This window comes from Benincasa hispida, chromosome 3, assembly GCF_009727055.1.
Source record: "Benincasa hispida cultivar B227 chromosome 3, ASM972705v1, whole genome shotgun sequence".
Taxonomy (NCBI): Eukaryota; Viridiplantae; Streptophyta; class Magnoliopsida; order Cucurbitales; family Cucurbitaceae; genus Benincasa; species Benincasa hispida.
In genome coordinates, this window is record NC_052351.1 from 18,501,675 (window position 1) to 18,514,650 (window position 12,976).

Sequence of the window (12,976 nt, forward strand, 5' to 3'; positions counted from 1 at the left end):
ATTTCCTTTCTGAAGATGCTTCCTCCAGGAACTTGTTTAGGACTAGCCTTTTATCTTCTTTTACTATGTCTAAAAAAGATTATTTATTGTGGCATTTTCGTCTTGGACATCCAAGTTTTCAATATATGCGATATTTATTTCCCCACTTATTCCATAATGTGAATGTTTCTTCGTTATCTTGTGATGTCTGTATACGTGCTAAACAACCTCGTGTGTCTTTTGTTTCTCAGTCCTATAAACCTACCTAGCCTTTCCACCTGATCCACAGTGAAGTTTGGGGGCCCTCAAACATACCTTGACTGATAAATGGTGGTTTGTAACTTTCATCAATGATCATACCCGACTTACATGGGTATATCTCCTTGTTGATAAGTCCGAGGTTCTACCTACCTTCAAACAATTCTATACCACTATATTAACACAGTTCAACATAAAGATTGCCATTCTTCGGAGTGACAATGGTTGTGAGTTTGTCAATCACACCCTCCAGGAATTTCTAGCGTCAAAAGGGATCATCCATCAAAACTCGTGTGCGTATACTCCGCAACAAAACGGGGTGGCTGAACGGAAAAATCACCATCTAATTGAAATTGCTCGCTCCTTGATGATTCCAGCGTCTCTCCCTTCGTACCTGTGGGGAGATGCGGTTCTTAACACAGCCCATCTCATTAATAGGATGCCTTCACGAGTTCTAAAGTTTCAAACACCTCTTGAGTGCTTCAAAGAGTCTTACCAGACTACCTGTCTTATTCCTGAGGTTCCTCTTCGTGTGTTTGGGTGTACAGCTTTTGTTCATACTCATGGTCCACACCGGACTAAGTTTGCCCCACGAGCTTAAAAGTGTGTGTTTATTGGGTATCCCCTTCATCAGCGAGGCTATAAATGCTTTCACCCATCTTCCAGAAAATACTTTGTCACTATGAATATCACGTTCTTTGAAGATAAACCGCTCTTTCCCGTTAGTCATCTTCAGGGGGAGACCACGAGTGAAGAGACTAACAGTTCCACATACTCTGTACCTATTAGCTTCAATATTGAGCCTAGTCCTAATATTCCTGAACCCAATCTCGAACCTAATTCTGCTCCTGCTATTCCAGTGTCTGTCCTTCCTACTAGACAAGTGCCCTGGATAACATACTATAGGAAGAATCTCAGAAAGGAAACTCAGAAAACCCTTGGTGTTCCATCGGAAAGTGTCCAAGCATCGAAACCATCTCAGGTTCAAGATCTTGTTATTTCAGAGGAGATTCTTCAAGAGAAGTCTAGGAACATAGATAATGATGAGAAGAGCTCAGAGAAGGTTGAAATTTCAGGAGGTAATGAGGTACTGGAAGATCCTCAAGAAGATGCAGAATTGTCTCAGAAGTCTGATACTAGAGAGAGACCGATGAAAACTGATACCACTCTAGATATGCCAATTGCTTTGAGGAAGGGAACCAGGTCATGTACAAAGTACCCTCTGCATAGTTTTCTGACCTATAGTAACTTATCTCCTGGTTTTAAGGCTTTTACTACCCAACTGGATGCTCAAGCAATACCTACCAGTGTACATGCAGCCATGGAAGTTCTCGAGTGGAAACTGGCAGTAATGGAAGAAATGAGAGCTCTCGAGACAAATAAGACTTGGGAGTTAGTAGCTCTCACTAGAGGTTACAAAACAGTTGGTTGCAAATGGGTGTTCACAATGAAGTATAAGTCTGACGGAACGCACGAGAGATATAAGGCCAGGTTAGTTGCTAAAGGGTTCACTCAGACGTATGGGATTGATTATTCAAAACATTTTCCCCAGTGGCTAAGTTAAACACGATCCGTGTTCTTCTGTCTATTGCGGTAAATAAAGATTGGCCCCAACATCAACTAGATGTAAAAAATGCCTTCCTGAATGGTGAGTTAGAAGAGGAGGTTTACATGAGTCCACCTCCAGGTTTTGAAGCTAAGTCTGGGAATCATGTTTGCAAACTCAGGAAGTCCTTATATGGGTTGAAGCAGTCTCGTAGGGCATGGTTTGACAGGTTCACCGTGTTTGTTAAGTCCCAAGGGTTTGTTTAGGGACATTCTGATCATACACTCTGGACTTGTTGAAGGAAACAGGAATGACTGGATGCAAACCTATTGACACTCCTATTGAGGTCAATGGCAAACTAAAAAGCATTTCGAAAGGAGTTCCTGTGAATAAGGAGAGGTATCAATGCCTGGTAGGAAAACTGATTTACTTATCTCATACTGGGCCCGACATCTCCTATGCTGTGAGTGTGGTAAGTCAGTTCATGTAGAATCCATATGAGGAGCACATGGAAGCAGTGATTCGAATTTTGAGATACCTAAAGTCCACCCCTAGGAAGGGCTTAGTGTTCAGAAAATATGACACACGGAGCATCGAGGCGTATACTGACTCAGATTGGGCCGGATCTGTGATTGCTAGAAAGTCAACCTCAAGGTACTGTACCTTTGTGTGGGGAAATTTGGTGACTTGGCGGAGTAAAAAACAGGGTGTAGTGGCCAAAAGTAGTGCTGAGACAGAGTATAGAGCAATGAGTCAAGGAGAGTGTGAAGAAATCTGATTGCAGAAAGTTTTGTCTGATCTTCACCAGAGTAGTCCGGGTCCCATGAAGTTGTATTGTGATAATAAGGCTGCCATCAGTATTGCTAATAATCCAGTGCAACATGATAGAACCAAACACGTGGAAATTGACAGACACTTTATTAAAGAGAAGTTAGACCGTGGAGTTATCAGTATTTCCTATGTACCTTCAGTCCAACAAGTTGTAGATGTTCTTACGAAAGGGTTATCGAGACAGACGTTTGAAGCTTGTATTAGCAAATTGGGTCTTGCCGATATCTACGCCCCAACTTGAGGGGGAGTGTTGAAATATGTTGAGTTAGCCCTAAGGGCGTTTTTGTAGTTTATTCTATATTTGCTAAATTAGGGTTTCCCCTCATCCTATTTATATCTGAGGTTGGGGTCTCTTGTAAGCATGACATTAAAATAATAAAACCTTTTCTAACGTGGTTTTTCTTCCCTCAATTAGGGTTTTCCACGTAAACTCCTTGTGTCGTTTCTTTCCTTTCTATTTCAATAGATAGTATTCCTTTCTTGCTTCTTATTACCTCAATTCTTAAGAAACATTTCAACATGCCCAAATCTTTTGTATGGAATTGACTATGAAGAAAGGTCTTTAGGGACTAGATACCCAAAGCATCATCACCAGTAATCACAATATCATCAACATATACAACTAACAAGATGACACCACCCTCAGATCTCTTAAAAAAGACCAAATGATCTAACGTGCTCTTCCGCATTCCAAAGCTTTCAATCACCTGACTAAATTTATCAAACCATGCCCGTGGACTCTACTTTAATCCATACAAAGATTTACGAAGGCAACACTCCATTCCATGCTCCCCCTGAGCAACAAACCTGGTGGTTGCTCCATATACACTTCTTGAAGATCACCATATAGAAATGTATTTTTAATATCAAGTTGATGTAAAGGCCAATGATTGATTGAAGCTAATGAATAAACAACCTCACAGATGCCATTTTTGCTACTTGAGAAAAAGTATCAACATAGTCAATGCCATAAGTTTGTGCGTAGTCTTTTGCTACAAGGCGTGTTTTTAACTGAGCAATAGAACCATCAAGATTGACTTTAACTGCAAGGAGAGAAACTAAATCCCAAGTACACTTATCATCTAAGACAGTTATCTCCTCCACCATTGTGGCACACCAACAAGGATGAGACAAAGCTTCATGAACAGTTTTAAGGATGGATACAGACTCTAAAGATGCAATAAATGAACATGTGGAAGATGACAAATGGTTATATGAAACAAAAGAGGAAATAGGATGAGCACACTTACGTTAACCTTTACGAAGAGCAATAGAAAGATCGTCACTCATTTATGGATCCAATGACGAAAAGAACTCTGGTACAGGGCATGGAACTGAAGGAGGTTGTCGTCGAGTATAGACCTTAAGGATGGGTGGAAGACTAGAGGTAGGCAAAAGTAGCGAGGAATCAGGAAGAGGATCTGAAGGCGAATGAAGAGTGTAGACAATGAAATCATCCTCTAATTCCTTATGCTCCCCCTGACTCTTATTCGAAGAGAAAGACGATGATGAAAAGAATGAGGAATGTTCAAAAAACGTGACATCAAGAGAAACAAGATATTTATTTAGACTAGGATAATAACACCGATGCCCCTTTTGAACATAGGAATAACCAAAGAAAATACATTTTAGGGACTTTGGATTCAGCTTGGTATGTTGAAGCCGAACATCCTAAACAAAGCAGGTACAACCAAATATTTTGGGTGGAATGGGAAACAAATATTGTTTGGGACATAAAGTACGAAAAGGTATGTCACCCTTAAGAATGGAAGAGGGCATGCGATTTATTAAGAAACAAGTTGTGGAAACAACATCAACCCAAAAGGATTTTGGAACATGCATCTGAAACATCAAGGCTCTGGCTGTCGCTGTCTCAAAGAGATGATGATTCTTTCGTTTTGCAACCCCATCTTGAGATGGAGTATCGACACGAGAAGATTGATGAAGAATGTCATGGGCATCTAAATAAGACTTGAGTGCATGAGAGAAATATTCCTTGGCATTATCGCTTCGTAAGATTTTAAGAGCACCACTAAACTGAGTTCGAATTTCAGCATATAAGTTACGAAAGTGAGAAAGTAACTCAGAACGATTTTTCATTAAATATAACCACGTCACACAAGAATAATCATCGAAAAATGTAACAAAATACCGAAAACCTCCTTTGGACTCAATAGGACATGGACCCCAAACATCAGAATGGACTAATTCAAATGGATCATTAGCTTGTTTATTGTCGAGGATACAAACTCAAACGATGAAATTTAGCAAACTGACATGACTCACAATCTAAAGAAGACCAATGTTGAAACTAAGGACAAAGACTTTTCAACAAAGAAATAGACGAATTACCCAAACGACAATTTTCTTCGAAGGGAGACGACATGCTAGAGCATGTGATAGCTGTAGGTATTTATGGTTCAAAGATGTAAAGACCTCCAAATTCACGCCCTTTACCAATAGTCTGCTTCGTCGTAAGATCCTGAAATAAGCAATAACCAGGAAAAAAGGAGACAATAATGAAGATCACGAGTAAGTTTACTAATCGAAATCAAATTAAAAGAGAAATGTGGTAAATGTAAAACTGATGACAAAGAAATTGATTCAATAATATGGACGGAACATAAGTGGAGGTTCCATCAGCTATAGTGACATTAGGTGAAGAGGTAGATGTATAAAGGTTAGAGAATAAACTGGGGTTACTTGTCATATGGTCTGTAATGCTAGAGTCAATGACACATTTCGAAATGGAGGAAAGAAGGCATTTAGAGACGTTACCTGTCTCTGCGATGGCCGTAATGGGAGTAAAAGGGGATGTCGTCAATGACTCATGTTGAAATTCAGTAAACTCCTCTACATAAATCGTAATTGACTTGTCAAGGTTATCAGGAGTAGAAGTGACATATGCAGATGGCAACCTTTGACCGTTGTTCATTCATCTTCTACATTCATGTTTCGTATGGCCAGGTTTACAACAGTTATAGCAAACGACACCTTCTGAATTTGATCGTTGGTAATTGGGATGATCTTTGGAGCTATTTGATTCAACTCCCTTATTACCTCTATAATCATTTGTGCACTCAATCAAAGCACTGCTAGAATTAGATGACATAACTGCTTGTGGCTTCTCTATATGAAATATTCGAGTATAATATTCTTCTAACGATGAGATGTTTGAGCTCGACAACACTTGATCTTTGGCCATCTCATATTTAGGTGCAAGACCAACTAAATAACTCATGATAAACAACTTTTCATGTTCAGCCATTAGAACTTTTGGATCCGCGCTAATTGGCATCAAGGCATTGAATTCCGTACATGTATTTTTGACCTCCATAAAGTAGATTGTAAGAGATTTCTCTCCTTGATCAGGTTGATATAGAGTCTTACAAGCATCAAACACTCTATTAATATTCTCTTTCCCAGAATAAAGAAAATCCAAATGTTCCAATAGTTCCTTGACTGATTCGTAGTGATTTACTAATTCAACGATTTCACGATCAATAGAATTCTTGATTTGTAGAAGCATTCTTGAATCACCCCACCACCAAATTTTTTTAGTAGCATCAATCGATGGTTCTTCTTTGATGTGATCATCCATCTCAATCTCCTAATAAAGTGGTGAATATTTGATCTCCATGAAGAGTAATTGGATCCATTCAACTTGTGTTCGATTACTTTTGACACCATAAGAACCATCTCAAGCATGACTACTGGTTTCTTATATTATCTCAAAAAAGAAACACCAGACAGAAGCAGAGCAAATCATAATTTACTGAAGAGATGTTTTTTTCTTCAATGAACCACAAATAGTGAGTATATAGCCCAAACAAACACACCACCAAGGAGAGTCAACAAAACCGAGGAAACCCATAGAAGATGAACCGGAACCAGCAACGCACGCGCCTACACGCACCGGCGTGTGGATCGACGGCAGAAGGAAAAGGTGGTGTGTGAACCTAATGCACTGATCAAATGGATGCCGGACTTTGGGGTTCTATAGATCGGCGACTGGGCTCCTCGATAGACTGAGCGGTGTCAAAAAATAGCGAAGAAAAACGACCTTCCCTTTTCTCAACGGCGACGGCGGCGACGGCTGACGACAAACGGCAGCGATGGCTGATGAAGAACGACGGCAACGGCTGACAATGAACGGCAGCGGCGGCAAACAAACCGAAGACAGCGGCGGTGAGCAAAAGTATAAACTCATCCCTCCACATAATCCTAGATGTAACATAGATGGTTCTAAATTCTTAAACCCTAAAGTTCACAAAACCCTTTTTTTTAGAGCGCTCTGATACCATGTAAAACTCTTAAGTTTGAGAGAATCAAAATACATAATTCCATTCACTAAAGATATGAATATATACAAGTATACAAGAGTGACCAAAGAAGGAAAGTATAGAAAAGGAAAATATAACAAGATATTTACAATAATGGAAAACCCTAACAATATAACTATAACAGTTGGAAAACAAATCTGTAACGATAAAACAAAAAAGGCACAGAGACAAGCGGATGAAATTCTTGCACTCACAACAATAAATTTCAGTTTTCAAAAAACTCCTGGAACAACTTTACTAAATCATTTTCCAAGATGTTCTGAGAGTTTAAAATAATAGTAATAATAATTTTCTTGAGGATTTCTCCTCTTGAAATGGCATTTTTGCTAAGTCTATCGAGAGGTACCCAATCACCCCATCAATCATAAGTCGAATGCCTTAAGCTAACAATCTCCTCTTCAATCTTCTTCGGTCGACAACAACTGACCCATCCTACATTTGAGAGTAGAAATGAAGTTTCTATTTTTCTTGGCCGAGATTCATTTATGGAAGAAGACACTGTTTCCATCCCCTTCCTTTAACCAATTAATCTTAAATTTCTGGCTCAACATTCTTTACTCACTAATAATCATCTCAGTCAAGGAAGCTTTTAGCCTAACTATAATCCTTTTGCCATGGAGAAATACTTCCCTGCTCAGCCAACTCGTCAATCTGGGCAATTCGATGAAGAGTCTCATGCCTTTATCCATATATTCCCAAAGAGCTCTCTATTCCAGGTAGAATTCAAACTTGCAGCCCTTTTTAACTTCTCCATGTTCTTATAACCTTCCCCAACCGGCCTTTGCCCTTCCCACCAAATCTTCAACTTTTTGTTGAAATCTGGAGCTGCCAACCACACGTTTTCAAATCAGAAAGGGGAGGGACCCCACTTAGAAGAACTCAAATTAAGTGCAAGGGTGAAGACTGATGTAGGACGATTAACCCCTCCAATCTAGAGATTTTGAAAGCATTTGGTCCGCTCAACCCCTAAAAAAGAAGAATTCTATCAATCCTCGAAGCCGAAATACTCTCCTTCATAATAGTCCAATTAAATCTGCCATTAAACAATGAGAGTCCATCAAATCGTTCACAGCTATAAACTTATTTTACTTCCTCATTATTCAAGTAATTCGACTGCATTTTTTTTTATATAGACGTAATTGTTTTCATTGAGTAAAAAAATATCACAAGGTTCCCTCTCCACACCTCTAAACACTCAATTGTTTCTCTCCCTCCAAATATCCCACGGTAATTTTATTGCCATTAAGTCGAGCTTCCATCCATCTTATCACAATCAAATTTCTTGCCACACACAAAGGACCTCGACATAGCCCATCCAAATCAAACAATTCCTGCCAAGGATATGCACGGGCCGATAATCCCCAAAATCCAGCTAGCTATAATGTTGATAATTCTACACCCTATTTTGAAACTGAAAAAAATCTCGATAGCATTAACCTTAATGGGGATGCAATCCTGCTTCCACATCAGCAAGATGCTTCTAGCTGAACTGATCTCATCTAAAGCAGGCAAACATCTTTTGACCAAATTATAAGCAAAGCTGCAAGTGATGAAAAAAAGACCTGATGTCTCTGCATCTCTTTTATACTTCTATCATTCTTAAGGAAGCTTTACATTTCATTTTTAAAAAATAATGTGAAAATCCAAGATTAAAAAGGAAAGAAAAGCAGAAGGAAGAAGCATATAATTGCTAGAATATAAAACCTAACTAAATGAAGTCACACGATGGATGGAAAAAAAGGAAAGAAAGAAAGAGGGCAACATCTAAACAATAGATGAAGTGAGTGAAATAATAGAGGATTCAAATATAAAATAGAAAGAGAGACTCACTTTTTATTCCAGCCCTGCAAAATGACAAATTGGAAGCGGTCAATAACGCAGGAAGAAACTTTTCACTTAAACAAACATACTCTATATTTTGAATCATATCTAACATATCCAATTACTTCAGCTTTTTGTACTGACAGCACAAATTCCTCTAGATTTTAGTAAGATTGTCACTCAAAATCAGAAGAACTTTGGTAAGGAAAACCACAAGACATAAAAGTCAAACTTACTAGATAGTGCAGAAAGTATCTCCATTCCTTCTTCCTAAGCTCAACTCTTTGGACCTGAAAAATAAAACCATAACTGGATAGCTATTTGTTTGATCACCGTGGATGGGGAATAATACAGCATCATTTTTCTTTTCATGTGAGATGATACAAAATGGAGATCCTGGTGAAGAATCAATTTAATGCAGCTTGCTGCCTTTTGTAGAAATCAGTCATAATTTTTAGTTTTATGTGATAGTTGTTTATATGCTCTTTGTTCAATTTAGATGCATGTTGAGTTAGTTGAGAGATCTTAGGAAAGTGGTGCTACCGCCTTGTCATGCACCATCCATATTTCTCTTATATGATTTTTGCAGTATGCAGTAGGAACTCTGTTTTTTTTTTTTTTTTCCTTTCCTCTATTTTTGTCTAGATCATCTTCTTTCTTCAATTAAAGTACACTAAATATGCAGGTGATATACAATCTCTAAAAAGAAGTTTTGCGACACATTAAAAAGATTTTTTACTCAAAAGGAGGAGTTTACAATCTTTAGAACATGACTGATTATGATGACTTGAGATAACCTGAAAATTTTGGATTCTGTTCCAAAAAGAAAAAATTATAGGAAGTATAATATTTCATTGAAATGCAATATTACAAGAAATGGTTATTTCAGAAAATTTAGTCTTTGTCGACTGAAATTCTAGAACTCCTGGAGGAGCCTGTTTTTGATGCACGATTGGATGTTCTCTTATTTTAGGTCTGCAAAAACAGCTTGCATCCTTTATTTCTTCATTACAAGGGTGGGCAACCCAACCATACACTGTTGTGTTTGAAAACTTGTTATCAAAACAAGAAGTGCTAAGGAAACAAATTACCTGCAATAACAAGCCTCTCCATGGTGGAATGTGTTCTTTATAAGGTTGGATTTAGGACCAAAGAAAAAAGAATGTTATACATTATCTTTTTCATAAATTCTTCAGGTAAAAGCAAACAGAACGAGAGAAGAACCCTAAGAGAAACTAAAATGTTTGTTATAGATGTGGGAAGTTAGGACATCTCAGAACAAATTGTTCTGCCAAACTCATGGATGGAGCAAATGATGTCCACGATAGTAAAATTGAGCAACCCAAAATGGGTACAGTGCTTATACATTGAAGAAATCGAGCAGCCACAAGATGTATTTTCTGCAATGCCCCAGACCAACCCAGTTATAGATTCAAATTACTTTACAAACTAAAACAAAGAATGGATTGTTGATTCCGATTGCTCTCATCATGCAGCGAAAATGCTTCTACACTCTGATATCCTACGACATTATGGAAAAAAGAAACTCATACATCCTATAGGAGGACAATTAACTTATGAAAAAAAGCTGCTCAAATGATGAAAGTCTCTCTCAAAGAAGTTGGTCATATTCCAAGATCAGAGAATTTGGCTTCAGTTGAAGGTACATTAACTTTTGACATAATGAAATCCAAATTCTCTATAATGTTAAACAAAGTTTAAATGGTGTTAATGTTTTGAATCTAGGAGAAGAAAAGAATCTTTATATGAATAACCCCTAGTAGTTAATGGAGCAAGTTAAAAGAGTTTAAGGGATTTTGGGAAAATTAGTTTGAATTTGATGATAGCCAGTAGCCAGCTACACAGGATATTAAAATCATATGAATTTCTTAACGATCAAAAGTTGTAGGGACAAGCAATCGTTTGTGAGATTAGTGGACACTTGCATAAGCGAGTCTATACACTCACAATACTGAAATAGTTGTAATAAATAAATTGTAAGCAAGTGGTGCATATGTTGAAAAGATTGAATGAAATACAAATGCAACATTTTGACATGCTCGTTGGGGCATGCCGGTCACCCATTGTTATAAAGGAATATTCAACAAAGAAACTCCTAGATGACATTCCCAACTTTAAGGAAATTCAATGTAGTATGTCCACGTGTCAATATGGAAACTTCATCATGTGCAACATCACAATACCTTTGCTCAAATTTTACAAGGTCAACAAGAACACCTAGCTGTGCTGGCTTTCATTGTGTGACATTTATTATGGATGGAATTTCTAAATTCATTTGGTTATATTATAGTTAAAGTGGAATAATCCATTAGTAGAACACAAAAGTGAGCACACTTCCCTTTCACAATGTGTTAGTCGTCTGTTGACCACCTAACTCCTCAGTCCTCAATCCTCATTTTCCTTCAGTTTTAAAAATGTCTTTCTTGGCATTTGGAAGACAAAAAGATAGTTACATACTAAGTAAGATTTTAAGGAGGCTCGTGCATATTGTATCACGCAAAGTCATCACCCACTTTCACAAACAAAAAAATTTCATCGAGCAGCTTTTCCAATAATTTTCTCCCCAGGGAACTCAGAACTCCAGCTGTCTTGCCTCCCAAGGGCATCCTTAGACTTTTGCTCTATTTCTTACGTTTTCATTTTTTTTCTTAATATAAAAAACGAATATTTCATTGATATGATGAAATATACAAAAAGAGGAAAAGCCCCAGAAAATTAGAAACTTGACAATATAACAAAAGGTTGTTTGAGGACCAGGGAAAAGGGAGAAGAAACTCACCAGGCCACAATCTAAAGAAAAACATTGTCCTAAAATCTATCACAAGGGAGCAATTTGTTGTTAAGGGTCCCGTTGTTCCACCAAAGGAAGGCTCTAATCAATTTCTAAAGAATATTATAATACAAGTGAGGGCAGGGATCTGAAACTAAAACTACTTAGAAGAAGAAAGGAGACCAAACCGTTAAGCTATGCTCATTTTAGAAAGAAGGCATTGATCGATTAAATCCATATGATCTCTTTTCCTTCTTGAAGAAATGTCCCACCAGAAAAGCATGTGAGGGGCAGCTAAATGTTGTTGTGCATAGGGGTCTGCCAACAGAAGGTAACTAGGAGCATGTTCCAAAATTTGCTAGCAACTTATAGGGTCTCCTTTATTAAGACTCACAGATTGAATCCAAAGGGTAGGCATTATAGTTTTGTTGGTTATGATACTCACAAGAAAGTTTAGCCACCAAAGCTCATAAAGATACATGGAGTTTAACGAGGAACATAATATCCCTTAGAGAATGCTCAAACCCTCCAAATTTTACTATTCCTCTCTCCTCGACCATCTCTCCAACCCCTACCCCCTATGTCTAGCCAACCCCTATGAACATCTCTAGATATATGGTTTGATCTTTTGCCTTTTAAAGTTTGATATCTTCTTCTTTTCAAGGTCTCACCACTCCCAGATGGAGTTACATCAGATTCTTGTAATACTTCTTGTTTATCTTGGAAGATTCTTTTTAGAAGAAACTTGAAGGATCAGGAGATTGTTGAATTAAGTTCTTGTTGGAGAACTTGGATTTGGTTATTTTGGTTGATTGTGATGATTCACAAGTATAGTCTCTTGATTCTTCGGGATTATTTTCAGCCAAATCTCTCAATAAGAAGCCTGCAAACCCTTCTTCTTCTTCGACCAAGGTATTATTTACGGCTTTGTGGAAATCAAATATTCCCAAAAGAGCAAGTACTCTTTTGCAGCAGCATAATTACATAAAATTCTCTTCAAAAGAAGATGCAATCTTCAGCTTTGCTGCCTTCTATTTGCCTATTACGTTTCGAAGCAGCTGAATCCATGAATCATATCTTTTTTGCTGCTCTTTTTCCAATAATTGTTGGAATTCGTTGTTTCTTAACTAGAAAATGGGTTTTCTCCAATGACTCAAATTGTGTTCGTTTTCCCTTCATTTATACTTGGTCCAAATCCTTTTCTTCTTTGATAACTTTAGAAACTTAGAAACTAAGTTATTTTCATAACCCTGATATCTCCTTAACACTGGCCTCGGTTAATTGAACCTGCGTACGGACTTCTCTTTTTCCGGTCTCATAAGCGACCAAACAAGCATAAGAAATCCAATAACCACACGCAAAGAACAGAACTAATACAATGGAATTAGGTTACAAACGAATTACGCC

The 12,976-nt window shown here is 37.8% G+C and overlaps 1 protein-coding gene across 1 annotated transcript in view; it reads right to left on the reverse strand.

Annotated features, from left to right (window-relative positions):
• The window catches only part of LOC120073109 (protein MRG1), a 30,495-nt gene that overhangs the window by 17,097 nt on the left and 422 nt on the right, over nucleotides 1-12,976 (reverse strand). Inside the window, exons 2-3 of the mRNA XM_039025731.1 lie at nucleotides 9,015-9,068; nucleotides 8,788-8,801 (exon numbers count right to left, since the gene is read on the reverse strand). Coding sequence (XP_038881659.1) covers nucleotides 8,788-8,801; nucleotides 9,015-9,068 — 68 coding nt within the window. The remainder of the gene's footprint in view (nucleotides 1-8,787; nucleotides 8,802-9,014; nucleotides 9,069-12,976) is intronic.